Consider the following 26,836-nt stretch of genomic DNA (forward strand, 5'->3'; position numbering starts at 1 on the left):
TTCTACATTATCTACGTTCCAAACTGACCAGTAGATGGCAGTAAAGGATGAAGAGTTGTTATTTAAGGAGAAAAATAAGGTTTGTGTTTTGTGTTACGTAAATACAATTATTTCATGGTATATTTTGGTCCTCCATATACCTCAGAGATCACATAACAATGTATAGTAATGTAATATTGTAGCATCTCTTGACCCCCAAGGGGGTCCGACCCCCAATTTGGGAACCCCTGCCTTGTTTGTCTTCAGTCCAGCTAATAGAACTCGATTAAAGCCGCAAACATGACTTTACTCCTGTTTGGACAACATATGCTTGAAGAAACTGTCAGCTTGACTCCTTATTATTGCCTCTATAGTCAACAGTTCAGTTTCAATGCGCTGCATTTAGTCCTGTCATCCTTGTATAAATTAGCTCCACAATTAAGGATCCAACCAATTAGAAAGTTAAACACAGTGCTCTTAGAGATGCTGAGGTTTAATCTCAGGATTTTTCTTGTCGACAGCTGGGAAGCTTACAGAAGTCCCCGTCTTCACTGCAGTCTCACATCCCCTCTGCTGCATGGGGGCTGCACCTGTTCCTCCGGAGGAGGGATAACCTCCACGTTGTAGCTCACCTTCTTTGACTGGAGGATGCTGTAGCTGTTGTCGAAACACAACACGTCTGCAAAGGACAAGGGATGCAGTCAGCAGCGGCTAGTAGACATTCTGGAAATTTGCTGGAACCTCAGAGGAAATAGACTAACTTCACATTAATAAAATCTAGTCCTTATCTTATTACGTGTTATTCTTTTATTTTGTTCCATTCCACGCAATTAATTCGGCTTGGTTACTTACCAAAGTTGTGTACATCTATATCTGCATTAACATGTATTTAGTTTGTGCTTTTTTTCCCCCCAACATTTTTTGTTATTCATTTTTTGGCCAAATTGTAATTTATCTTATACACTTAGTGTTGTTTGGGGTGGAGGGTGTGAAAGTATGTATTGTATCAGGGATGTAAACAAATAATCAACTTACAATTAGTTGCTGATTATTTGTTTAGAATTGTTTTCATTATTGTAGTATTTGATTTCATCCACTAGAGGGCGCTGTTCTTCATTCTAAAGCAAAGCCTGATATTTACAAGAGATCTAATGCCAGAGAGGAAACAGGAATCAATCCACAACCCAGTTCTGTAATATTTACATATTTTAATTGTGACAAGGATGCAGAATTCAATTTCAGTTCAATTCAGTTTATTTCTATAGCTCCAATTCACAACATGTCATCTGAAGGCAATCTACAGTTCAACAGATCATCCAGTCAGATCGATTCAAAGTTTTCTATGTAAGGAAAACCAGCTGATTGCATCGACTCATTGACTCTTCAGCAATTCCTCACACATGTGTTCACAGAACAATATATCGCTACATAACATATTTGCCGCCCCTACTGGGGTTGGAGTTGAATAATACAATAAATGCACAACTGAACTGAAAATGTATTTTCAGACGTTTCAGTCAGAGAGCGTCCTGCTGCGATTGATAAACTACATTTATTCTCACACATCTGGTGTCAGATGTCCACATCTGTATATAGTCTGAACAAGCATACCAAGCAAAACAGGGAGATACTCACAGACTCCAGGTTCCGAGCAGGTCAGACAGCTGTCTTCAGGCACCAGGTGAGCGTTGTAGCGTTCGCTAGGAAGAACCTGCATCATCTCAGCTACCTTCTGACTCTTGCAGTCCTTGGAGCGCCGGTACACTCCAAAGCCGATGTCTGCTCCATCACTGGCAAACTGCCACCTGTGTGGGAGAAGAATCTTACTGATGGATGGATGGATGGATGGATGGATGGATGGATGGATGGATGGATGGATGGATGGATGGAACGTAGAACTCAGCTCAGTTCTTCACATATCAACCTGCTTACTGCCAGATTAACTCTTATCAACCTTAGCAATTAATCAAGTCTCCTTCCTGATTGGTATGTTTAGCTTAGAGGGGAGTAGATGGATAAAATGTCCTGTGACAATACCTAAAGATTGCTAATAATACACTTTACTGTCTACATTTTATGATTTTAAAAAGCTTATTATGCTTGTTTTGGTTTATTTTAATAACTGATACAAATGATCATATTTAATGTCTAGTTAATATTCTGTATATCAATAATTGTAAATTTCTAATTGTATTGGTATGATTTATATCAGAGGTCACCGATTAGTGGACTGCGGTCCAGATCCGGGCCCACCTGCTGGCTATTTCGAAACCCAACCTGATTTATAACATTTATAAATGACCGCATGTTGTCAGACAACCATGTCTAAATTCCCTTGAGCCGCTTCTCCTGTTAATACGGTAAAGCCCTCCGGAGCGTGCCGGACCAGGCTACATGTGATCCAAATGATCCAATGAGCTGCTGTCAGTCTGGGTTGCTGCTGCTGCTACTTTTAGACACAGCAGGCAAACCTGTGGCAAGCCGGGCGATGGGAAAGAAGGAGAAGATGATGAGAAAAAGAGAGCAGAGAAAGTGTGGACTGCTGGAAGAACTGTGGTGAACTGGTGAAAGAAAAGTGAAATGGTGCTCAAAGATGACCCTGAACATTTAGAGCAGTGGTTCCCAAACTTTTTGTGCCCAAGGCACACCAAAGGAGAAGGAAAAATCTCAAGGCACACTTATTGTGCTAAAGAGCCTTTAAAACCTGTGTCATCCATCGTGTTTAGCAAAATATTTGTTATAATTATGTACTAATTCAAAATAAATTGTGACAAGACAACTATATTACTCATGAAATATTTATTAACAAAATATTCCAAAATTTTATTTGAAACTTCATCAAAATAGGCTTCATCAAAGCAGCCACATGCCTATTAAAATCATGGTTCACAAAATTAAAAACGAAGCAAAGAAAACTCAGCAGAAATTAAGCACAAAGAACTGTCAATGCAAGGAAGCTGCACTGTCCATTGTCCTGAACTACAAATAATAAATGTAACATTTTTTTTATCAGCATTGAAACGTGTGCTGTTGTAAATATTTTGTCTGCTTACAAATTAGTGAGACACGTGTGCCTGTCGGTGCGCACAGATTTGTTAAATCCTTGGTGGCACTGAGGAGAGGGCCACACGCAAGTCCTGTTCAACAGAGAGCCGTGACGTCCTGTTATTCTTCATGTAAACCAGAGTAGAGAATGCCAGCTCACACAGGTAAGTAGTGGGGAAAAGAAGAAGTTGCTCAATTGCGTGAGATGTTTGGGTATTCTGATGCAGAAGCCAACCAAAACTGATCTAGTGGGAGCTCACTAAATTTGAGTTTTAATGTGCGGTCCGCACGGAGCTCTGCGAACTCCTCTCTTTCTTTCATTGTCAGTTTTTCTGTTGAAGATTCCTGGTTGAATGGGTCTCGGATCCAGTCGTAATCCTCAACGTCAGCAACATGTGGAAAGTAGCGCTCAAACCTCTCTTTTAAGCTCTGAAGGTGTTCGGCATATAATGCGTGGTCCTTTGCTGCCTGCGGCGCAGCTGATGCCAGCGGGAACATGTCCATCGTGCTCTGTTCCAAAGCCTTGCGCCACAGGATGATAATTCCTACCTGCGCATCTCCGTGGTCAGGGAGTTCTCCTTGAGTTTTTTTTTCTTTTTAGATTATTTTAATGTAGTTTGCCTCTGTTTTGTGAAAATGAATGCAAACAAAGTAGTGATATGACCGTATAGGCTTTTTATTTTTCTGTTATTATATTGTAATGACCACACATGGTTGTCACAAAATTCCACGGCACACCCGCACTTGACGTGTGCCGCGGCACACCATTAGGGAACCACTGATTTAGAGGATGTTTGGCTCAACCTGCTGCTGTGAAGCAGGATTCTCCACCATGAACTGAATCATAAATAAATATGGATCCAGGCTCAGAATGAGCTCCTTGATATGTGCTTTAGATTGGCTTAGTCTCCATTCAAACCCAGGTTTAAAGCCTTGCAGGGCAGCATAAATTCTGTTTAAAGTAACAGATTATTATTAAAATGTCTCGGGACCTTTGTTTCTCTCTGCATGTCGGTGTGTTTTCAACCATATATCGAAGCTGCTGTCGTACCTCAGGAGGCTGCTGGGAGCAGTGACATCATACTCCAGCTGTAGGCTAGACCCGCGGCTGATGGTCGCGCTGCTGTCATACTGGACTCTCACCGACTCCTGCACGTAGTACGACTTGGGAACGGTTCCACCATAGTTGATCTGATGACAAAACGGGGTCAGTGAATCACTTCGGTCAAACTGTGCAGCCGTTTCAGGTTCCCTCCTCCTCTCACCATGGTTCTGCATCGAGGGTCGCCGTCAGGGTCAGTCAAGGTTCCTCCGTAAACCACGGGAAGCTGGTCTGGGTCGATGTACTTGCGCAGCACTTCCTGCCAGTTACCTGGTAACAGGTAAATAAACATAAGAACAAATGGTTTCAATTAGCAAGGAGGAACTAAATGTTATGTGGGAATATTAGTGGATTTATGTGCTGCATCCTTTCAGAAATGAGCCAATTAAATGATTAGTAACATGTAGTGTGAGTTTTATACCAAATATTTTAAGGCTAGGCTTAAAACTTTCCTTTTTGATAAAGCTTATAGTTAGGGTGGCTCAGTTTATCCTGAGCTATCTCTATAGTTATGCTGCTATAGGCTTAGACTGCTGGAGGACATAGGGTCCCCTTTTTCATCATTCTGCTTCATTCTGTCTCTATTCTCCCACTCTGCAGAATCTGTTAGTTCAATCTCTAACATTGTGCTCTCTCTGCTTTTTCTCATAGTAGCTTTGCCTCGTCTGTTTCTGTTTGGCTGTGACTCCATCCTGGAGAGAAATATCAGCTGTGCTGCTGCCATCAACACCCTTGTTTTATAGATGCTGGAGATCGGCCTGTTTTCCAGTGTAGTCCTATTTCTCTGACTGTGACTGGGTGGATATGCTCTCTTCGTCCTCTGACATGGGAGCTGACTTGGAGCTCGTCTGCCTGGCTGTGTGTTTCCTGGATGGAGCCGCCTTTTACAGCTGCTTTTTGTGTCTCTGCTTCTGTCTCCTTGAACCCCAGTCGGCCTCAGCAGATGGCCGCTCACACTGAGCCTGGTTCTGCTGGAGGTTTCTTCCTGTTAAAAGGGAGTTTTTCCTCCCCACTGTCGCTACAAGCATGCTTAGTGTGAGGGATTTCCTACGAGTCAATGAGTCGATGCATTCAACTGGTTTTCTTTAGATAGAAAACTTTGAATCAATTTAACTGGATGATCTGGTTGAACTGAAAAGTTCCTTGATATGACATGTGTTGTGAATTTGGAGCTATATAAATAGACTGAATTGAATTGAATTCTTTAATTTAAATGCTAATCATTGCTTAAAATCTTTGTGTTAGACTCTATATTTGAGTTCTTGTGCTTTAAAGCTGGTTGATTCTAATGAAATAAGGCAGATTATGACCCCAAAATAACTCCAATAATACTTCTGCTGGAAAATAGGATTTACTAAGGTTCCATAATAACATGTATTACTGTTTGGTATCAGGAGGTTAGAAAAGATTATGATTTTTACAATCATTGTGATGTGATCTATATATATGTAAAATACATTAATGTATGGATCGTGCCTCTGGTGTGGATCAGGTAGTGACAAGGCCATTTAAAGTCCAAGAGATCAGTAAAAAACATTTTTGTTTTTTTCCGGTATAAAACACTTAACTCCCTTCTCCCCCCTTCTGGCAGTTAAAGCGTGTTCAATTCAATTCAATTTAGTTTATTTATATAGCGCCAAATTCACAACACATGTCATCTCAAGGCACTTTACAGTTCAACCAGATCATACAGTCAGATTGATTCAGTTTTAAATCTAAGGAAAACTAAGTGATTGCATCGACTCATTTGCTCTGTTCGAAAACCTAGGACGCATCCTTAGAAGACCGGATTCGAAGGCCCATTACGTCATAGCGCGGCGCCGAGGTCTGGTCGGATTCCAAGAGTCCTCGTTATGCGACCTTAAAATGCGTCCTTCTTTTTGCCCAATTTGAAGGACGGGTCTGATGTATCCTCGCTATCCTTGGTTTACCCAGGATTCATTGCGAGACCAAGCAAGCCGTGATCAGAGGAAGGTTACTTGGCGCCGAACAGTGGTGAAAATTGGAAGTTCAGTTTAACATAATACAAGTAATTTAATAGTTTCGTCTGAGATTAATGAAAAATAGTTGTTTTAATGGTTATAGAGTCAGATATGTGGCAGTAAAGTTTGATTTATCTAAAGGTTTTATCTGTTACTGTGTAAATGGGTTTGGCTGGAATTTAAGGACAGATTCTAATAGATCTGCAGGGTCGGGACTATAAATCTGATAGGAGTTTTATCTTTTTATTGCTATTTTGCACAATATGCTTAACTACGTATTTTTTGTTGTTGAATATTAGAGATTTTGCAGATATATTTTTTATAAATACATTGTTTAGATTTACTTATATATTTTCACCCCTTTTATAGAATAGAATAGAAAATCCCTTTATTTTCCCACAATGGGCAAATTTACAGCAGCAGAAAGATTATTGAAAATGGTCACACAAATGTGGACCTTAGAAAAATGTATAAGAATAACATAATAGGGAAGAGTTAAAATATAAACAATAAAATATTCTAAAGTGTTTTAACAATATAAAACTGGGGAATAAATAACCAATATCCAGCTATGGAAATTTTTCCAGTAATGGATATTTGAAAATAGCAGCAACATCAGAGATGTGCAGAATGACAGCAGCATTTTATTTAACTGACTAAGGTTTCTATCATTACATTTGATTTTATTTGTTCCTGCTCCCGGTGGTTGGAACCTTTATTCCGCTCTGGATTCTTGTGAGTGTACAGTAGTCTTTGTTCACTTCACAATAAAAAAGAAATAAATAAATAGTTTTGAAAACTTCTGTATTCATTCTTTTCCTGCTTTGTGTGTCAACGTTCACGGTTGCTAAGCAACAGAGCATACGGCGGTAAAATCCGCCGAAGGGTAGACCTGGTCGAATTTACAGCCAAAACTCTTCTGGCCTCCTTATTTTCAAGGACTTCGAAGGATCCAGTTTAGGTAGACCGCATCCTTGAAGGACCCGTCCTAGGTTTTCGGACAGAGCCATTGACTCAAATACAATCCCTCACGCCAAGCATGCTTGTAGCGACAGTGGGGAGGAAAAACTCCCTTTTAACAGGAAGAAACCTCCAGCATTAAAACCACCCTGCTGCTACACACTTTATTATTTATTTCTATCAAGTTTTTTCTCCTATTAGTTTTCCCGATCTCAACTGATTTAAGAATATTTGTCCAAATGAAATAATTAGGGGATAAAAAAGGATTTATTGAGTCATTTTGTGAACTAATTAAAATAAAGGGGAATGAATGTGAGAAATGTTATTGCTTGAGCTGTGAAGAAGAGTCCTCTTACTTCCTAAAACCATGATTTTCCGTCGGGTTTCCTCACACAGGAAGTGCTTGATCAGGTTGTAGGCCATAGGAAACATTTTGGGAGCTTCAGCAAAAGACAGAAATATTTTTACCTCAAGTTTAAAACAACATGGGAGAAAAAAAAGAGAGATTTAGAAAAATGGGTGGATGTACCTTTGATGAGAAGAACCCTCTTCAGCCCCTCGGGATAGTTGTCTTCATACATGGTGAGGATCTGCAACCATAAAGCACCGTTTAGGCAGAGTCCAAGTGGACCAGAGACAGCATGTCGTGAAGGTGAGCGTGCAAAACAAACCTCTCCGTAAGTCTCAATAGCAGGTTTCCAAATGTGCTTCAGACCCAGTCCTTCGCAGTCATAGATCAGAGTGGTGGACTCGATGTTCTCCCCCAGCTGCAGCAGACAGACAGAGAGAGGGCCGGAAATGTTAGAGGAATAGAGACGAAGCAGGGATCAGTACGGCGCTAAATTTGGGGCCATAAAGTTTATTCATAGGGGGAAAAAAACATTGGAATCTGAAAAAAAAATTTAACTGGAAAAATTTTAAATTGGAAAAAAGTTTTGCAACAGAAAACTGAAAAAAAAAAGTTAAAGAGTTGCTTTTTTTTTGCATTTGCAAATGTTTGTTTTTTTTGACTAAAACTTTTGGCACAACAGATTTATTGGCTGATGCATTCAGGGACCGTGGGAAATTGAAAAGTCTTCACAACATCAGTGACGTACTTTGTGCATGTTTGATTTTTAGAAAGTAACATAATCCACAGATAGAAGCAGAAGATTTCAATCCACAATATGATCTCGACAGATTTGAACAGTATTTTAATGAGAAAGAGCGAAGACAACAGAGGACAGATAAGAAGAGAAGTCTTTCCAGACCTTCTCCGACTGCCTCCGACATTCCCGCTGCAGCATCTCGATGTGTCTGATCTTCGTCTTCATGAAGTCCTGTTTGGTGGCTGACAGCAGCAGGCCTTTAGGGTCCAGAGGACCGATTACGTCGTACCAGATGGGACTCCCTTCCCGGTCATAGCCGCACATCCCACCGGATACATACTTCTCAATCACCTGGAGGAAAAAGCACAATAGTTATCAAACTGCTGTTTGAAAGGTACGGAGCCCCCTAGGGGACATGGGGATTTTTTTTTCTTTTTTGCGAGGTAAAGCAATACTTTTGCGAGGGAACGCAAAAGAAAAAAAAAATTCCTCATGTCCCCTAAGGGGCTCCGTAGAAAGGAGCAGAAACACAGATGGAGGGAATTTTGTCTGATTATTGTTGCAACCAAATAACAAACAATGCAGTCCAGAAATTAAACTTTGCACGGCAAAAAAACAATCTTTAAATGAGCCAAAAATTATCGGTTAAGTGTATTTAGCCATTTAAATTCTTCACATGTACAACCCTGTACACGCTCCTGAGAGGAAATGGCTATTAAAAGCGTGCAAGAGCGTGCACATGCCTATTTCTCCTCGTGCACGCTCTGTTTAAAAGTTCCTGTTCTCATAGTTCTTTCTCTCTCTAACCCCTAAATCCTTCAATCACCACATAGAACGGGGACTATATAGCTAAACAAGAAAAGACAGAGGGCAAATGAGGAACGTGTGGGCGGTCTAAACTCAGGGAAGCGGTGTCACTGCCTGAACCGTCCTGGAAGCACGATCCGTACCATCGGATCACCTGCGCATATGCAACCAGATATACATCCGGGATTCAATAATTATGGTACAAAAATTGCTTAACTCACTAAAATGTTAATACACACCTTTAAAAAATGTTTTATGACTTTTCTTAGATAATTTTGATCCTTTTCAAATTTTCACCGTTAAACAGCTTGTCTGCCATCATGGGACATGTTCAGAGCAGTCGAGCAAAATATGATTTATCTGCGTTTTACTCGTTTCTTTCTTTAGATTACACACTATATACTATAATGTTTACACAAAAGGAAAAAATACAACTCAAAAAGACTAGATTTATGTTTAAATCCAAAGCTGAAAGCATTAGCTCCCGGAAGTAGCGTAGGATCCTATTTCCGTTGCGGATGTATTTCCGGTGTAATGTAACATTGTTTTTGGACAGTAAAAAGTGAAGGGGACATTTCCCCCCTTTTCTATATCATTTAGGATTAAAATTTCTTCTTAATTTGAATTTTTTCAAAGTTCTTTTTCAAACTGATTTTATAATTTAAATTTTTTTTGTAATTTTTTATTTTCTATTGCTTTTGTAGAGCACATTAACCAATAAAATGTTTTACTCCAGATAAAAGTCAACAGAAGTCAAGCAAATTAGATCTGTAAAACGCAATTAAACAGGAAAATAATAAAGAGATAGACAATATAAAAAAAATGTATAATTATAAATTTTATTAAAAAAAACAACAACTTTAAAATCTGCAAAAAAAATGTATGAATGAATATGTGAGAAATTTGAAAGAGAAATGTGAAAAAACTAAATCTGATAAAACAGCAAAGTTACTCTCAATATCTTTCTTTGATTAATCATTATTTTTAAGTTTAATTTCTGGTTTGCTATTTTTCCAATTAAAAGTGTTCTTTTTTTTTGTTTCTTTGTCATTTCCACTTACAAAACATGTTCTTTGCTTTCAACAAAAAAGGACCTCCTTCTGTTCGCATTATAAAGCGAAAGGCATGACGGCGCTCGATATGACACCCGACTAGACGAGTAAAGGTGAAAAAACATGTTTGTTTTCTTTTTCTTACCTCTGGAGGTTTCCAATCGGCTATGATGTTGTCCACTTTCATCTGCTTCCTGAACTCCACATGCTGTAGGACCAGCAAAGGGAAGCAGGAGTCCACGAAAGAAAATTAAAAATTAACAAAAAAAAGAGAAAATAAGAAACACTCCTCTGTGTAAATTTTCGTCGTCATCATTTCTGAAAAAGCCTCAGACTGTTGTTTAGACATTAGAGCACGCAGCAGACAGCTAACAGATCAATAAGGTTCACCATGGAGGCCAAAAGATAAAATAAACAGTTGATAAACTGTAGTGTAAACATTAACAATCATGCAGATAATTTAAGCATGTTGTATACTCTCTCTATGGTATATCAGTCTTTACATGTACGGTATGTAACAGATTGTAAAGAGGTCTCATAGATCTCACCTTTCTGATCATATTTTCTGCTTTTTGAACATTAAAGTTACGAGCTGGAAAGAGATAAACAGAAGAGAGAGAAGATTCACATTAGACCATAAAAACGTTTGCTTTGGGCTTTTTTTCTTTAATTTACAACAAAAAAAAACATCAGATTTTTATTTCAGGTTTGGAAACTACATCTCTTCCACACAATATTTTAAATCAACAACCCTTTGGAGACACTTTCAGTTTTATTTCTTTTATAAAAGGAGGAGGAACACACTTAATATGAACATGTGAATATTAGTTTGGTATGACATACTAGTAAATACAACGGAGGGTAAATCTAATAAATGGAAAATGTGCATAGAAGCTATCCTGGTTTCCTTTAAACGTGTATAGTAACGTTATATGCTTTGACAAAAAGAACTAAAAACCAATTGACCATTATAAAATACTGTTATATACATTAGTGTTGTGCCAATGCCATATTTTGGCCCCGATACCCGATACCTGGCTGTGCAATATCGACCGATATCGATACCATACTGTTATCATCCATTTGAAATTGGTGTGTGTGTATATATGAACTTAGATGTAAAATAATTGCCATCATGGTTTTGTAGTAAATTTTATCAAGTAAAATGATAAAAAATAATACAAACAGCATCAAAATAAAACAACAAGCCGGTCCCATCTAGGCGTAATCGGAGACAATGACAGACGAAGTGTGCTCCTGATGTCCTGTCTGCTCCGTAGTTTTGTTTTGGTCGCTGTAACCGCAGAAAATCCCGCTTCACAAACATAGGATGTTATAGAACTGAATTAACCTGTGTCAAGAGGCACAGATGCACCGACTGATGTAATTGGGAGAGAATACCGCAATTTTCTATATTTTTCAAAATAAAACATCACTCAGACTCTGATCGTCGATAAATTAAACATAAATATATATATATATACTTTTTTTCTGTGCGGCCCGGTACCAAATGACTCACGGACCGGTACTGGTCCGCGGCCCGGTGGTTGGGGATCGCTGGTTTAGACAGTCCTTTCTGAGCCTAAATAGAATTCCAGTTCCGGGCGCGATTAGAAGTCATACATAAATGTGGCACCCTCTAGTGGCAGAACGACAGTACTCTCAGAGAGCCACATGGTTACTACTAAATAGAGCCAGACCGTCCTATAATGCCTCCCCACAGCAGCTCTGTGTGGTCAAAGACCAACTGATGCTATTTAAATAAACTGAGCTACAGCAGTTTTAAGTTCTAATCAATCCTACCCAAAGCCTCTGGTCAGAACATCAAGGAAAGAGAAAATTTCAGTTCCTGACAAAAACGCAAACAGAGACACAGCATCAGTGGTGGCTCTTGCAGGGCAGCCTAAAGCCCACCTCTATCATTAAGCCATAAAGAATATAAAGAAATACCAAACTGAAATATTGTTTTTCTCTACTTCAAAAATAATTAAGATTTTAAAATGGGAAAATTTACTATTTTTTTATTATAATTTTCTATTTAGAAATTCAATGTATAACATGGATGCATAAACACTTCATTTTATTTCAGTGTTAAATTCTGTTTAAAGTAACAGATTATAATTAAAAATGTCTCTGGACCTTTACTGTATGATGATTTTCTTTATTCGGACCGCGCTGATTTTAATTGGTTCCCTGGTTTAGGGGATAAATGTGAAGTTTCAGGGAGATCTTTGTAGGAAGACAGAGGATCATATGGACCTTTTGATGTAGAAACAGAGTGTTTATCAGTCAGGATACAAATTAAATGTATCAATAATGGCAACAGAGAATGATGAAAAGCAGGTTTAGTTTTTTTATCATAAGTTTAAAAAAAAATCCATTAGAAATATGCATATATGATGTACAGAGCCTTTTTCTCCTGAGCTGCACCTTTGACACAGTTTAAACTGTCAGCTTGTTTTTAAATGAGCACAGAAACTGGTTAAAGTCAACAGGCAGCGCACACAGACCACGGGTCACAGGGTCCCTCATCGATCTCAGCCTTCAGCGACTCTGGACCACAAACCAGACAGTCCAGAGCTCAGACTGTTTCTAGGAGTACGGAGTGAACTTTGCTCCATTACTGTTGCAACCAATAAACACACTTTGCAAATGGAAGTTTGAAGAAAAATCCAATTAAGTGATTAAACTTTTCATATATTTCACATGTTATTGAGTATATTTTTCAGATTTTATATTTTCTAATTATATATTTTTTTAGATTTCTCTTTTTCAGGTTTTAGTGGTTGCATTCTCTTCAGATTGTGCTTCACATTCTCTTCACATCTGGGGGAGGCTTTTCCTGGAGTGAACACGCATTTCTATTGGTTCACAGGAAGTTTGCATAAATGTTTCCATTTATATGTGAGCTTCAAGGGTAAGATTGGTATTGAGTTTAAGGTGAAGAGAGCATGATCTTCAAAATGCAATATGAAGAGTAGTGCAATTTATAAAACTCAACCTTAAAAACGGAAAAAAATTAAAGTAAAATCTTAGAAAAAAGCAACTTTCCTCTTTTATTTATTTGCTACTTTGTTTTTCCAACATCACATAAAAAAAAAACAAAAAACGTTTTTTTGGTTAATATAAAAAATGATTTGCACACTTACTCTAGGTTCATATTTGAAAAAAAAAATATTACAAAGTAAATAATGTGAAAAAATAAAAACCAAGGAAACGGCAAAGTTACACTGGAAAAAATCCAAATCTAGATAAGTCATTTTTTCTTAAAATAAGCGCATTTGTTCTTGGATTGAGGAGATAAAAGAGACATTTTGCCAATGGAACAAGACAATTTACATCTAAAATAAGAAAACACATTTGCATTGTCTTGTTTTAAGTGCATATTATCTAATTATCTTATTTCAAGAGTAAAAATACTCATTCCATTGGCAAACTATCTTATTTACCTACTCAAATTAAGGGTGAATACACCTAATTGAATACATTTTTTTGCAGTGTACACTCAATTTTCCTCTAAAGAAGTTTTTCTAAGTTTAATTTCTGGATTGCTTTTTATGAAATTTCTAATTAATATACTTTTTTTCCTGTTGTTTTTATAAATGTCCATTTAAAGAACCGATTCTTTGCTTGCAACAATAATGAAACAACATTCACTCCATAGATTCCCTTCTTTACCTTCCTATGTTCTGTTCAAGGGCAGAACTTTTTCCTGTTTTGTTTTTTTCATTATTTCAAAATGTTTACTGTTATTTAAGAGTCTTTTACTTTCTACAAACCAGCCTTAGGTACAGATTATTAAGAATAAAAGGAAAAATCCGCAGGTGGTTTTGCTTCTCCAACATGAATCGACATGTTACATGAATCAGCTGAAAGCGTGTCTAAACACGCGCTGCCGATGGACGCAGACCTGTGCGCCAACAGTGAGGTATTGCTGAACGACTCTCCTCATTCTGACATTTCTGATCAGATCAGAACCAGCAGGCTGTGGATAATAAGATGGATTAATTAAACTTTATTGGTTTGGTACTGTCTTCCCATTGCTACGAGCCACACACCGTGCCTCACTGTGACAGGTGTCCCCTTGGATGACTCATGTTGTTAATTTAGTCTAATTGGTGCATCACTCCCTGCAATCAGACAATTATTTCCCTCTGAATGGCAGAGAGCCCCGCCTGTCTGGGTTGGGCAATGCAGACTTTAGTATCTACCTGTGTGAGCTACTGTGATTCAGGGTGGGGAGGAGGGGGCAGATCGGTTATTTTCCACTGAGATTAACCTTGAATGTATATCAGGCAGGGATGCCCGTCTCCACTCCCTGAGAGCTGCTACTTTAGATGCATCACTGCTCCAAAGAGCTGACCCAGGGTTAGTATGGAGTGAATTTTGCTCCATTATATTAACCAAAAAAAATTGAAAAACTTTTTAATCAATCAAATGATTTGAGAGTAACTAAAGTGTTTTCTTAGATTTTACTTTTTCATTTTTTCCCATATTATTTTGTTCAAATTGTATGGTTTCAGAAAGAAAAAATATATATTTTTCTTTAATAATTTTTCTTCTTCAAATTTTATCTCTTTTAGATGGAGTTTTACAAGTTGCATTCTTTTTATATTGTGTTTACCAGAAAACATTTTCTTTGCTTTAAGCCCAATAAAAACACTCGATCTTGACCAATAATAATGTTGTTGCCAACGTCTAGCAGACTGATAGAGATTAGTCTTCAGGCTTCACTCCAGAGGAAATAAGCAGAGAAAGTGATCAATCAAAACGCAATTTGTAAGACTTTATCTGAAAAATTATACTATATCAGGAGTCATTGATTAGCAGACCGCGAGCTGGATCCGGACCCACCTGCTGGCTAATCCAGACCCAATCTGATTTAAAACATTTATAGATAACTGCATGTTTTCCGACGGCAGTGTCTAATTTCACTTGCGCCGCTTCTCCTGTTAATACGGTAAAGCCCTCTGTAGCATCCGGCTCCAGGCTGCATGTGATCCAAATTAGCCAATGAGCTGCTGTCAGTCCGGGTTGCTGCTGCTGCTACTTTTAGACACAGCAGGCAAACCTGTTGGAAGCCGGGCGATGGGAAAGAAGGAGAAGATGATGAGAAAAAGAGAGCAGAGAAAGTGTGGACTGCTGGAAGAACTGTGGTGAACTGGTGAAAGAAAAGTGAAATGGTGCTCAAAGATGACCCTGCACATTTAGAGGATGTTTGGCTCAACCTGCTGCTGTGAAGCAGGATTCTCCACCATGAACAGAATCTGAGCAAAGGTGTTGGAATTGTTACACTTCTCATCATAGGATAACCAATATACATGCACCCCTACATGGGGATAACTTTAGAACCACTCCATCCCGTCACTATCAGTGCGAACACATCAGCAGTATACACTCACCGGCCACTTTATTAGGTACCCCATGCTAGTAACGGGTTGGACCCCCTTTTGCCTTCAGAAGTGCCTCAATTCTTCGTGGCATAGATTCAACAAGGAGCTGGAAGCATTCCTCAGGGAGTTTTGTCCCTATCCCTATTCAGTCCATATTGACATGATGGCATCACACAGTTGCCGCAGATTTGTCGGCTGCACATCCATGATGCGAATCTCCCGTTCCACCACATCCCAAAGATGCTCTATTGGATTGAGATCTGGTGACTGTGGAGGCCATTTGAGTACAGTGAACTCATTGTCATGTTCAAGAAACCAGTCTGAGATGATTCCAGCTTTATGACATGGCGCATTATCCTGCTGAAAGTAGCCATCAGAAGTTGGGCACATTGTGGTCATTAAGGGATGGACATGGTCAGCAACAATACTCAGGTAGGCTGTGGCATTGCAAGATGCTCAATTGGTACCAAGGGGCCAAAAGAGTGCCAAGAAAATATTCCCCACACCATGACACCACCACCACCAGCCTGAACCGTTGATACAGGCAGGATGGATCCATGCTTTCATGTTGTAGACGCCAAATTCTGACCCTACCATCCAAATGTCGCAGCAGAAATCGAGACTCATCAGACCAGGCAACGTTTTTCTAATCTTCTATTGTCCAATTTCGATGAGCTTGTGCAAATTGTAGCCTCAGTTTCCTGTTCTTAGCTGAAAGGAGTGGCACCCGGTGTGGTCTTCTGCTGCTGTAGCCCATCTGCCTCAAAGTTCGACGTACTGTGCGTTCAGAGATGCTCTTCTGCCCACCTTGGTTGTAACGGGTGGTTATTTGAGTCACTGTTGCCCTTCTATCAGCTCGAACCAGTCTGGCCATTCTCCTCTGACCTCTGGCATCAACAAGGCATTTCTGCCCACAGAACTGCCGCTCACTGGATGTTTTTTCTTTTTCGGACCATTCTCTGTAAACCCTAGAGATGGTTGTGCGTGAAAATCCCAGTAGATCAGCAGTTTCTGAAATACTCAGACCAGCCCTTCTGGCACCAACAATCATGCCACGTTCAAAGTCACTCAAATCACCTTTCTTCCCCATACTGATGCTCGGTTTGAACTGCAGGAGATTGTCTTGACCATGTCTACATGCCTAAATGCACTGAGTTGCCACCATGTGATTGGCTGAAAGTAATTAAGTGTTCACGAGCAGTTGGACAGGTGTACCTAATAAAGTGGCCGGTGAGTGTACATGAAGTTCAGTTAAGGACACTGGAAAAAAATCAAGATCTAGATAACTCATTTTTTCTTAAAATAAGGGCATTTGTTCTTGGATTGAGGAGGTAAAAGCGACAATTTGCTAATGGAACAAGACAATTTATGTTTAAAATATAAAACACAATTGTATTGTTTTATTTCAAGTGCATATTATCTAATGATCTTATTTTAAGAGTAAAAATACTCATTCCATTGGGCAAAAATCTCATTTACCTACTCAAATTAAGGGCAAATCAATTGATTTAAGAAATTTTGACTTATTTCTACGTTTTCCAGTGCTCAATCTTTATCAAAATTAGAATATAGGTTCTGATTAAGCTTGTTTACCAGATTAAAAGTCCCTTTTGAAAATAAAAACCTTTGAGCAGTTAATACACATACTTTTCATTAAGTCTACATTTCTGTTTTTCATTTATCTGATGTAATATTATTATCTCAAATGTCCCATTTTAATCGTCAATACATAAAATCATGATAATTAATAATCAACTTAAAGGCTTTACAACAAAAATCTTTGTGCCGATAATGTATCCAACAGGGTTTCCCACAGTAGGGGTGGGGACCCTCAGGGTCAATAGAGCAAGTAGATCGTTGTGAGTTGGTTTTCACAATCAATGTGATGGGATGGTTATGGCTGTACATGCAAGGCCAAATGATATTATGAAATAAATGCAGTCATAGCATTTGATTATGCTTTAACTAAATGTACAGCGGGTAAAGTAATTACTGAACGTGTAACCATTTTTCTCAGTAAATACATTTCTAGAGTTGCTATTGACGAGATTTTCACCAGATGTTGGTAAAAATCCATGCAATCCACACATGCAAAGAAATCAAACCATAGATGTTATGAGATTAGGAAATGTCAGAAATTAAGTTATGTGTAATAAAGTGAAATTGAGAAAAAGTATTGAAGACGTGAAGAAAGGAAGGAGCAAAAAGGCATGTTCCAGTGAGAACTGTTAGGGCCTTAATCCAGAGAGGAAAGAGCATAATTTAACCATAAACTGACCACGACCAGGTGTTTCTCACAAGATTTCTGTGAAAAGAATTATCAGAAGAGTTGTCCAAGAGTCAGAGACCACATGTGGAGGTTTTTAGAAAGACCTGGAATTACCATGGCCTGTATGCACGCTCACCACCAAGCAGACCCTTTGCTAAAGAAAAAACATGATGGAGCTTGTTTAAAGTTTGCTGCACAACATTTAAACTGTTTACTTGCATTAAATAGTCAGATCTGGACAAACATAACAGAGAAGGGAGCAGAAGGACAACAGTCCCCTTCAGCCTTTCTCTGCTAATCCTCCTCACACCTCGGCTGAAATCGCTCACGGTGTCAGGTTAGGAACCGGTTTGGTTGTGGGTTTCTCCCTTTGTTTGGGTTTTATTTTCAGAGGAAGCTGACCTCTTGTGTTTTCCTTTCCCGAGGCGGTTACTGAGAGGTCATGAGGCGGGTTACTGAATAGAGGAGTAAAAGCGTAGGAGTAAAGGAATTCCCTGAATCCATGTTTTCTCTTATTAAGGTGAAACACCTACGCTGCAAAAACGATCTAAATTTAAGTAAAAATTTCTTGAATCAAGTGTACTTGCCCTTAATTTTAGTATGTTAATGAGGTAATTTGCCAATGGAATGAGTATTTTTACTCTTAAAATAAAAATAATTACATAATATGCACTAGTAATAAGACAATGCAATTGCTTTTTATTATTTTAAAGCTACAGTGTGTAATAATTACAGGGATATACAGTCAGAAATGTAATATATTATACATAACTATGTTATTTTATCATCATCTATGAGCTCAACCTCTTAACCTTAATATTTGCGTTGCCTTAGAATTCGTTATTTATAATTACAAAGGAGCGGGTCTCGCAGCCATGGAGGCAGACATCTTTGCTCTACGGCAGCGCAGAGCCAACAAACTAGCGATTGCGAGATCGGCCATTACGCTCGAAAGTAACTACGGCAAGTTGAGAGAGATGAACTGAGACGGTACTGAACAATAGATGGCAGTATTAAAATTATCTATGTAAACAAACCTCATCACTTGAGAAGGTAGGTGATGCGGACGTCGTGGAAGACATTTTGTCCCGTAACGCTCGCCGTACTGTTGGGGGGGAGAAGCGGTGGGGAGGAGATGTTCATGTTGCTGCAGTCTGCAGTCTGGACGTTAGATGTCGCTGAAAATTACACACTGTAGCTTTAAATGTAAATTGTCTTGTTCAATTGGAAAAGTGTCTTGAAAAAATGCAATTGTTTTAAGAAAACATGACTTACTTAGATTTCAGTTTTTTGCAGTGAATATTTTTTATCAGCTTAGGAGTGTAAAAAGGTTGAATTTGACTCTATGGTAAAATGATCAGTATTAGAAACCGACCGATACATCAGATGGACGATATTTTTGGACGACGTTAGCATTCATCTTGTATGCGTGCATGGAGGAAATTTTGATTTCAGAAGTCACGCGGGACGCAAGAGTTTTTTAATATAACTGTTATATTCAAGTCTGGTGTGTTTTCTGGTGGTTCTTCTCTGTATGTTTCCTTCACATTGTCTTGCATCTCTGCTATGCTTCTCCTGACAAAACATGAACAATTGGATAATTTGGGGCTGCAACAACCCATGTAGAATAAAAACACATAGCTTTACACTCTATTATGAGCCTGGATATATAGGATCACATTCATAGATTGTATTTTTTGCTTTTTTCCTTTTTTGTTGAATTTTTTTAACAGTACTTTTAATAAAACTAAACATATTTAACAAGGTTATTGAGAGCTTTATGATGCGGTGGAGGATGTTGAAGTGGATCTGCTGCTTTATGGAGCCAGTGAAAGTGTTTTATGAGGGGTGTTATACAGTTCTTTGAATGTAACTCTTTATTTTTCAGACATCCTGGCTGCGAGTCTAATAACCAAACAGACGCACGAGCATTAAAAACAAAGGTTTGTGTAAATTAAAGCGTCTGATATTAAAGCTCTTCTAGATCACGTGAACAAATGCAAAAAACAAGTTCCCACACTGCAAAAAATCTAAATCTAGAGAAGTTATTTTTTCTTAAAATAAGTGCATTTGTTCTTGAACTGAGAAGGTAAAAGAGACATTTTGCCAATGGAACAAGACAATTTACACTTAAAATAAGAAAATACAATTGCATTGTCTTATTTCAAATGCATATTATCTAATTATCTTATTTTAAGAGTAAAATTACTCATTCCATTGGCAAACTATCTCATTTACCTTCTCAAATTAAAGGTGAATATACTTAATTTAAGAAATTTTTACTTATTTCTAGATCGTTTTTGCAGTGCAACTTACACACTGGAATAAGATAAAAATCTAGATAAGTCATTTTTTCTTAAAATAAGTGCATTTATTCTTGAACTGAGAAAATAAAAGAGACATTTTGCTAATGGAACAAAGTCAATTTACATTTAAAATAAGAAAACACAATTGCATTGTCTTATTTCAAGTGCGTTTTATCTAAATATATTATTTCAAGGAAGCACGATCTGCTCTGCACATGTGCGAACAGATATATATCCGGGTTTCCATAAATAATGTAATATTGGTACTAAAATCAGTTATTTCTATCCTTATCCCACTAAGTAATGCTAAAACAAATCTTTAAAAAAAAGCTTTCTGATTTTTCTGATGCACTTTTGACGCTTTTTACATTTTCTCAGTTAAACTTCTTCTCTGACGTCATCATGGGACATGCTCAGAGCAGTCCGGCAATATGATTAAACCATGTTTATCTGCATTTTAGTTGCTTCTTTGTTTAGATTACGCACCATATAGCATAAGGTTAAAATGAAAGGAAAACACAAAACTCAAAAAGACTAGATTTATGTTTAAATCCAAAGCTGAAAAAGTTAGCTCCCGAAAGTAGCGTAGGATCCCATTTCCGTTAAAGACGAGTGATAAAACAGAAAGGATTTTAAGGCATTTCTTTTTTTTCAGGAAATATATTATTAACTTTTAACACATATTTTAGTATAGTTACTATTTTTGGGGATGTAAAAACCTAATTTAGGTCTTCTTAACAAAATCGAGGGCGACACAGATGTATATCTGGATGAGCATGCGCCATCAGCTCATTTTCCGGATCGTGCTTCTGGTGACGAGCAGGCTTAGGCTTGAGCTGCTGTTTTCTGCATGGTCCTAGTGCTCGACGAGTGTCTGTATACTGTAGACTAAAATTGTTTTTGGACAAAAATAAGGGCAGGGGAAATGTCTCCAGTGCCTACCCCTATGTATCTGTGGATATATGCATGAGTTTGCTGATTAATATTTTACAGTGGTTCCCCCCCTAGAGTTTGCACAGTGTAATTGCAGTGGTGTGTGATGGAAATAAATTGAATAAAAGACTCGTTTTCAGAGTTTTTGACTTATTTATTGACAGAACAGCTGCAACTGATGGTTAATTTGATAATCAATTTATCTGTCATTTCAATTTTCCAATTAATTTATTAATAATCAGATAGTAAAAGATGCCGTGTAGAATATTTTATGCTGAATTGAAACCAAGTGAATCTAAAACGATGCCACACTTTTATGGAGAAAAAAAGGATTTTCCATTTAAAATGCCAAAGGTTTCTATAATTTTTTACAATTTTGGCATAATACCTCCTCTGAGTGCGTCGCTCTTTCAGCTGTCGGCTTCAGTTAGTCTGTTTACTACGGTTTACGGTTAATCGATCACATCAGTAGGTGATGCTTGTTTGGAAAATCAATTAATGACGATTAACTTTGATGTTTAATTCTGTTACACAACAGAATAAACAGCTAAACTTAAAGCAATTGAACTTCAAATTAGATTATAGTTTACATAATTTTAATATAAAAAGACTTTTCTTTGATCATCTGGTGAAAAGGTTGGAGGGAGGTTAGAGCGATTGAAGGGGCGCAAAAAGTGTAAACAGAAGGGGGGTCCCAGCAAGAAAAGTAAGGGAACAGCTACATTAGCCATTAGATGACTAAATTATTCAAGTTTAGCTTGACTTATGACTAAATGTTTTTGTTTTGTTTTTTTTTGTTTGTTTGTTTGTTTGTTTGTTTGTTTGTTTAAATTGAGATGTTAGAGTGATAATTATAAAAATTATTATGTGGACATATGAAACATTGAAAGAAAGAAGATGCTACATTTGTATCCTGTGATTCAACCAGAAGGGTCATAAACTTTTATGACCTCCAGTAGGTCATGAGGCAGAATCACACGGTTGTGTGACTTCCATCCAGCCAGTTGGTCAATTCACACTATCTTATTACCTGCATCCTCCCAGATAATCATTACTGGGTCTTCTGTTTTAGGCCCGCCTTATGATGTTGTAAACTGTTAATAAAAGGCTTTTGCTATGAAGGGATCTGTGTGAGAAGGTGCTGGTTTCTGAGCTAACACCTTCTCTCCGCTTCTGCAGAGGCTGACCTCGAAAAACCCTGTCTCTGTGTTGATTATTTCCTCGTAATCTTTCAAACTCACATTTCTCTGGATTAAAACCCAACATGAGACTTAGGTCATTTTTCATCATGTAAATTGTTGAGGAAAAAGCAACATCAACTCTAATATTCGGCCCAAAAACACCAGCAGCAAATATTTGGGATTGGTTTGACTGATGTATAATCAGTATCGGCCTGAAAAAAAAATGTATCGCGCTTATTAACACTGGCAATCTGAAAAATTAAGAGCAAATTAAAAGGAAAAAGAAGAAAACGGAGACCAGAGCAGACTGAAACAGACCTTGTTTCCAGTTGATGAGCAAATCATCTGACCTTCCCTAAAAGGTGCCCAGGTTTTACCAGCACATTTTCTGACTCAACACCAACCAAACAGCTTGATTTAATGATGTTACTAAATCTACTTGGTTTACTTTTGTTTTTTTATTGTTAGTAAAGGACTAAACAAGTTGCGACTCACCGCGAAGCCAGCGGAGGAGGTAGTGGTCATGCTGAGCCGGGAGGCTGTGGAGGACATCTTGAATCCGCTCCCGAAACTGAAAGCAAATACATTTTTTCCATTACAAATTATAATAATAAAAGGAAAAAAGAGAGAAAAGCAAGAGTTGAATTTGCCATCATAGTTCTGTCCTTTTGGGTGAATATGTAAAAAATACTCTGCATTCCTCATTTATGCATTTAATCTAGTTTGTAGATAATAATTTCATTAAATAAATGAACTCATTTGATCCAACATCGGTGACATTTAAAAAAAACCTTCTCTTGTTAAGTTTCACACAGTAAATAAAATAAAATCTGTCTAGTAAGATAAGATAAGGTAGTAAGGAAGGTTAGAAAATCTCTAAAATCAACAGTTTAGGCATCTATGCAAATAAACTAAAAACCTGGCAAGAAACGAACCTGAAAAAGAGTTTGGACTCGATCGCAGTTAGAACAAAAAGCTCAGCAGAAACTGTCCATCTAACCAAGACTTACAATCTTAGATCTTCCCAGTCTTTTTGTGGTCTCGTTTTGAGATCACATACTAAGAGCAGATTCTGTTAGCAGGTTCTGTTCTTTTGAGAAAAGAGAAAACATTTTTGTCATATTTTGCCGCTGATGGCTCATGTCATTCACCTCTAGCTCTGCTAGTTCTCTGTTCTCATCACGGCTCATCTGATCCACCTGCTCCTGCTTCTGTTTAAAGTCCTTGATCCCAGCCATCATTGCCAGATTATTCTTGAGCCTTTGGCGTAGAGAGTTTTTGAGCGTCACTAGTATCTAACGTTCTGTTTTCCCGATCCTGACCCATTTCTGTATTCAGACTTTTGAGCCTGCCTGTCTCTGTCTGATCTGTTTGCCTGACCCGTCTTCAGACCCCTGTTTGATTCTACTGTCGACTGAACCTGGATCTGCCTCCTTACTTCGCCCTGTGGATTATCCTGCCTTCCTTTGTCAGCTCGGACCATCTAGGCTTAGCATCTGGAACTCCCTGGCAGCGTCCGCTGCGCCTTGTCAGCCGACCGGCTCGAATCATCCTCTTTCTCTGGGTCACGGGCTGAACTGTCAAACAGGTTAGTGACTCACGCGTTCATAATCATCCTCCGTCAGAATATTGTTGTCACTAACCTGTGTTTCTCTTCTAAGGACGTTCCGGTGATAGAGGCCCTAGCGGCTGCTTCTGCAGACCCGCTAGTTTAAGTTAACGCTTTTAAGTTATTCCACTGTCTGTCTAAAGGAATAAATATAAGTTTAGAATAAAATTTGGGATACCATTGCCTATTCCATTATTTACCGTACTGTTTGATACTGTTTACCGCTTTGACGGAAAGTAGAACGAATGAGTTCTTGTAGCGGTTCTCTCATTAAAGATGGTCAGAAGTGAAGGGTGCTTCTTGACTCCGAACAACTTTATTGCTCTTTGGGTAAGACAATTAAGTTTGGCCTTCATTTGGACAGAGAGACAGGTCACCAAACCAGGCAGAAATGTTATGATGCTCTCTATTACAGCACAATGAAAGTGCAGCAGGACTTTCTGACTGAAACCAAAGGCCCTCAACCTGGGCAAAAAATATAGCCACTGCTGGACCCTGTTGCATACGTAATCTACCTGAGCAATCCATGATAATCTATTATCACGGACTGCTAATTCATTGAAAATAAATTAGCAATCTTAAATTAATTTTTTGTCAATTTGTAATCCAAGATATTTGTAGGACTCTACTTGTGCAATTATTTGATTACGGATGAACACTGGAGAGTGCTGTTCAACTGCCCTCGGGGGGCAAAGATCAGTTCTTGTGTTTTTTGGACATTAGGAATCAGAAAGTGTTCCTTGCAGCACTGAACAAAGGTTTTAATCTGCTGTCTGTAACTTATTATGTCTGATGAGCCTGAAATGAGGAGGAAAGCGGGGACGAAGATGATGTGGAAGAGGACGCCAGGGTGGCAGAAGCTTGGTTTGGAATAGAACTCAATGGGAAAGTAAAGAAATATACTGTTGCGTATATTAGCTGTGACATATGAATCAAGATGCTAAGACCAAAAAATTAGATTGACAGATGACCGTTGATATATGATATTGGCCAACAGATAACGGAAAAAACCCTAATTTTTAAGACAAGATTTTTTTTTTTACTGAAGTTTTCAAAATTTCTGGACAATATATCTGATAAAGAGTACATTTAAATGACATTTAAATATGACTTCCCTACGACTTTAAGCAGTAAAAATCCAGTAATAACCTTGAGGTGAGTTTCAATATCTATAAACTATGGTGCTTTTGGGGGATCAATAGCAGAAGAGATCAAGAAATATTCATTTCAGTTTATTTCTATAGTGCCAATTACCAACACACGTCATCTTTAGACTGCTGGAGGACATAAAAAACCCAATTTCATAAATTTGCTTCATTCTATCTCTATTCTCCCACTCTGCAGAATCTGTTAGTTCAATCTCTAATGTTCTGCTCTCTCTGCTTTTTCTTATAGCAGCTTCATCTGTTCCTGTTTGGCTGTGACTCCATCCTGGAGAGAAATATCAGCTGTGCTGCTGCCATCAACATCCTTGTTTATAGATGTTGGAGATCGGCCTGTTTTTCAGTGTAGTCCTGTTTCTCTGACTGTGACTGGCTGGATGTGCTCTCTTCATCCTCTGACATGGGAGCTGGCTCAGAGCTCGTCTGCCTGGCTGTGTGTTACAGAAGTGATAATTTACTAATAGCCTTTAAATGGTAGGGAAACACTTTCTTGTATACTCAGATTACACCATTTGGCTCTCTTTTTCAACTTTCTTTTTCGACCAAATCAACTGGTTTTCCTTAGATAGAAAACTTTGAATCAATTTCACTGTAAGATCTGGAGAAGTGTAAAGCGCCTTGAGATTCAGTTCAATTCAGTTAACTTTATTTATATAGCCTAAATTCACAACACATGTCATCTCAAGGCACTTTACAATTCAACAGATCATCCAGTTAAATTGATTCAAAGTTTTCTATCTAAGGAAAACCAGTTGATTGCATCGACTCATTGACTCGAATGCAATCCCTCACACCAAGCATGCTTGTAGCGACAGTGGAGAGGAAAAACTCCCTTTTAACAGGAAGAAACCTCCAGCAGAACCAGGCTCAGTGTGAGCGGCCATCTGCCGAGGCCGACTGGGGTTCAAGGAGACAGAAGTAGAGATAGAAAAGGAACTGTAATTAATCTATGAAGGCCTAACTTTCCACAGTCACTTTCAAGCGTAATGGCAATATCTACAGTTATCACTATATAAGCAAAGGCCATTTAAGTTCACTAGTTAGCTCTGCGCTGCCGTAGGTCTATCTCTATAAATGCGAGACCCACTCCTATGTAATTATAAATAACAATTTCTAAGGCAAAAACAAATATAAAAACTGAGACTTTCAACTCATATATAATGAGATACTTACGTATAATGGAAATTTGTGAAATTGCACACTGTGCTTGAATTTTTTAGATCAAGGCTTGTTACCTGCTTTTAGTTTTGATTGAGTAAAAAAGCAAACAAATTGATTACTTCTGTTGAGTGTTTCCTGTTAGAACAATCTGAAAAAGACGTAATTTAAACAAAGATGCTAAGGAAATGTCATCCATTTCGAAAAATATTTCCAGTCTCTGCTTACGTCCAGATTAAAGCAAAAAAGAAGGTATGTTTTCACCACAAGCTGAATCAGTGTCCTTGAAAAGTTAACAGCAGCAGCCATCAAGCTCACAAAAAAACAAAACCCCTGCCAACAATTTGCACTAAGATCTTCAGAAATTAGAGATTAGGGATTCCTCTCTGACCTCAGTGAGGCTCTCCGCCTGCTTTGGGCTCAGGTCTCCGATTCGTCCGCTCATGTCTCAGCTGTGGTTCTGTCAGAGCTGCGGCTGTGAATGAGAGTGGGAGGAGGTAAATCCAGGTAGACCAGTCAAAAGGCCACGCCTCTTCTCACATTTTCCCTCTCAAACACACAGAGAGGAAGGTGGACTTTCACCCTGCCAAAACTGGTTACCTGCTGAAAACTTCAGAAAGGCAGTGATACCATGGTGAACATTTGGAGTGCAGCTCAAAACACTCCCCCCAAAAAATTCAGATGCTAATTATTAAGTCCTTACATTGATATGCTTATTTTCATCCACCTGAAAGTAGTTTCTCACCTGGATTCAGTGACTCTATGTTGATTCCTCTCTTCTCCACTGATTCAAATCAGCAGAAGTTATT

General features: G+C 38.3%; 1 protein-coding gene across 1 annotated transcript; it reads right to left on the reverse strand.

Moving 5' to 3' along the window:
* Positions 1–220: 220 nt before the first annotated feature.
* Positions 221–26,549, reverse strand: LOC119789063 (SEC14-like protein 2). The gene is made up of 12 exons (XM_038293829.1): positions 26,419–26,549; positions 22,593–22,668; positions 10,564–10,607; positions 10,161–10,223; positions 8,319–8,507; positions 7,740–7,835; positions 7,598–7,658; positions 7,425–7,508; positions 4,290–4,396; positions 4,076–4,215; positions 1,615–1,784; positions 221–658 (listed from the first exon to the last, which is right to left on the reverse strand). The coding sequence occupies exons 1-12, from the start codon at positions 26,470–26,472 to the stop codon at positions 528–530; spliced, it is 1,215 nt and encodes a 404-aa protein (XP_038149757.1). The 5' UTR covers positions 26,473–26,549; the 3' UTR covers positions 221–527.
* Between the last annotated feature and the right edge of the window lie 287 nt (positions 26,550–26,836).

The sequence above is a fragment of the Cyprinodon tularosa genome, unplaced genomic scaffold, assembly GCF_016077235.1.
Source record: "Cyprinodon tularosa strain WSP-4 unplaced genomic scaffold, ASM1607723v1 ctg1090, whole genome shotgun sequence".
NCBI lineage: Eukaryota > Metazoa > Chordata > Actinopteri > Cyprinodontiformes > Cyprinodontidae > Cyprinodon > Cyprinodon tularosa.

What these genes read in the sequence shown, in the direction of transcription:
- LOC119789063 (XM_038293829.1), bottom strand. Translation starts at nt 26,472, where the DNA reads ATGAGCGGACGAATCGGAGACCTGAGCCCAAAGCAGGCGGAGAGCCTC. An exon ending in GTCGGAGGCAGTCGGAGAAG is followed by an intron (nt 7,836 to 8,318) that starts GTCTGGAAAGAC and finishes TGTCTGCTGCAG; the next exon opens with CTGGGGGAGAACATCGAGTC. An exon ending in ACCCTCGATGCAGAACCATG is followed by an intron (nt 4,216 to 4,289) that starts GTGAGAGGAGGA and finishes TTTTGTCATCAG; the next exon opens with ATCAACTATGGTGGAACCGT.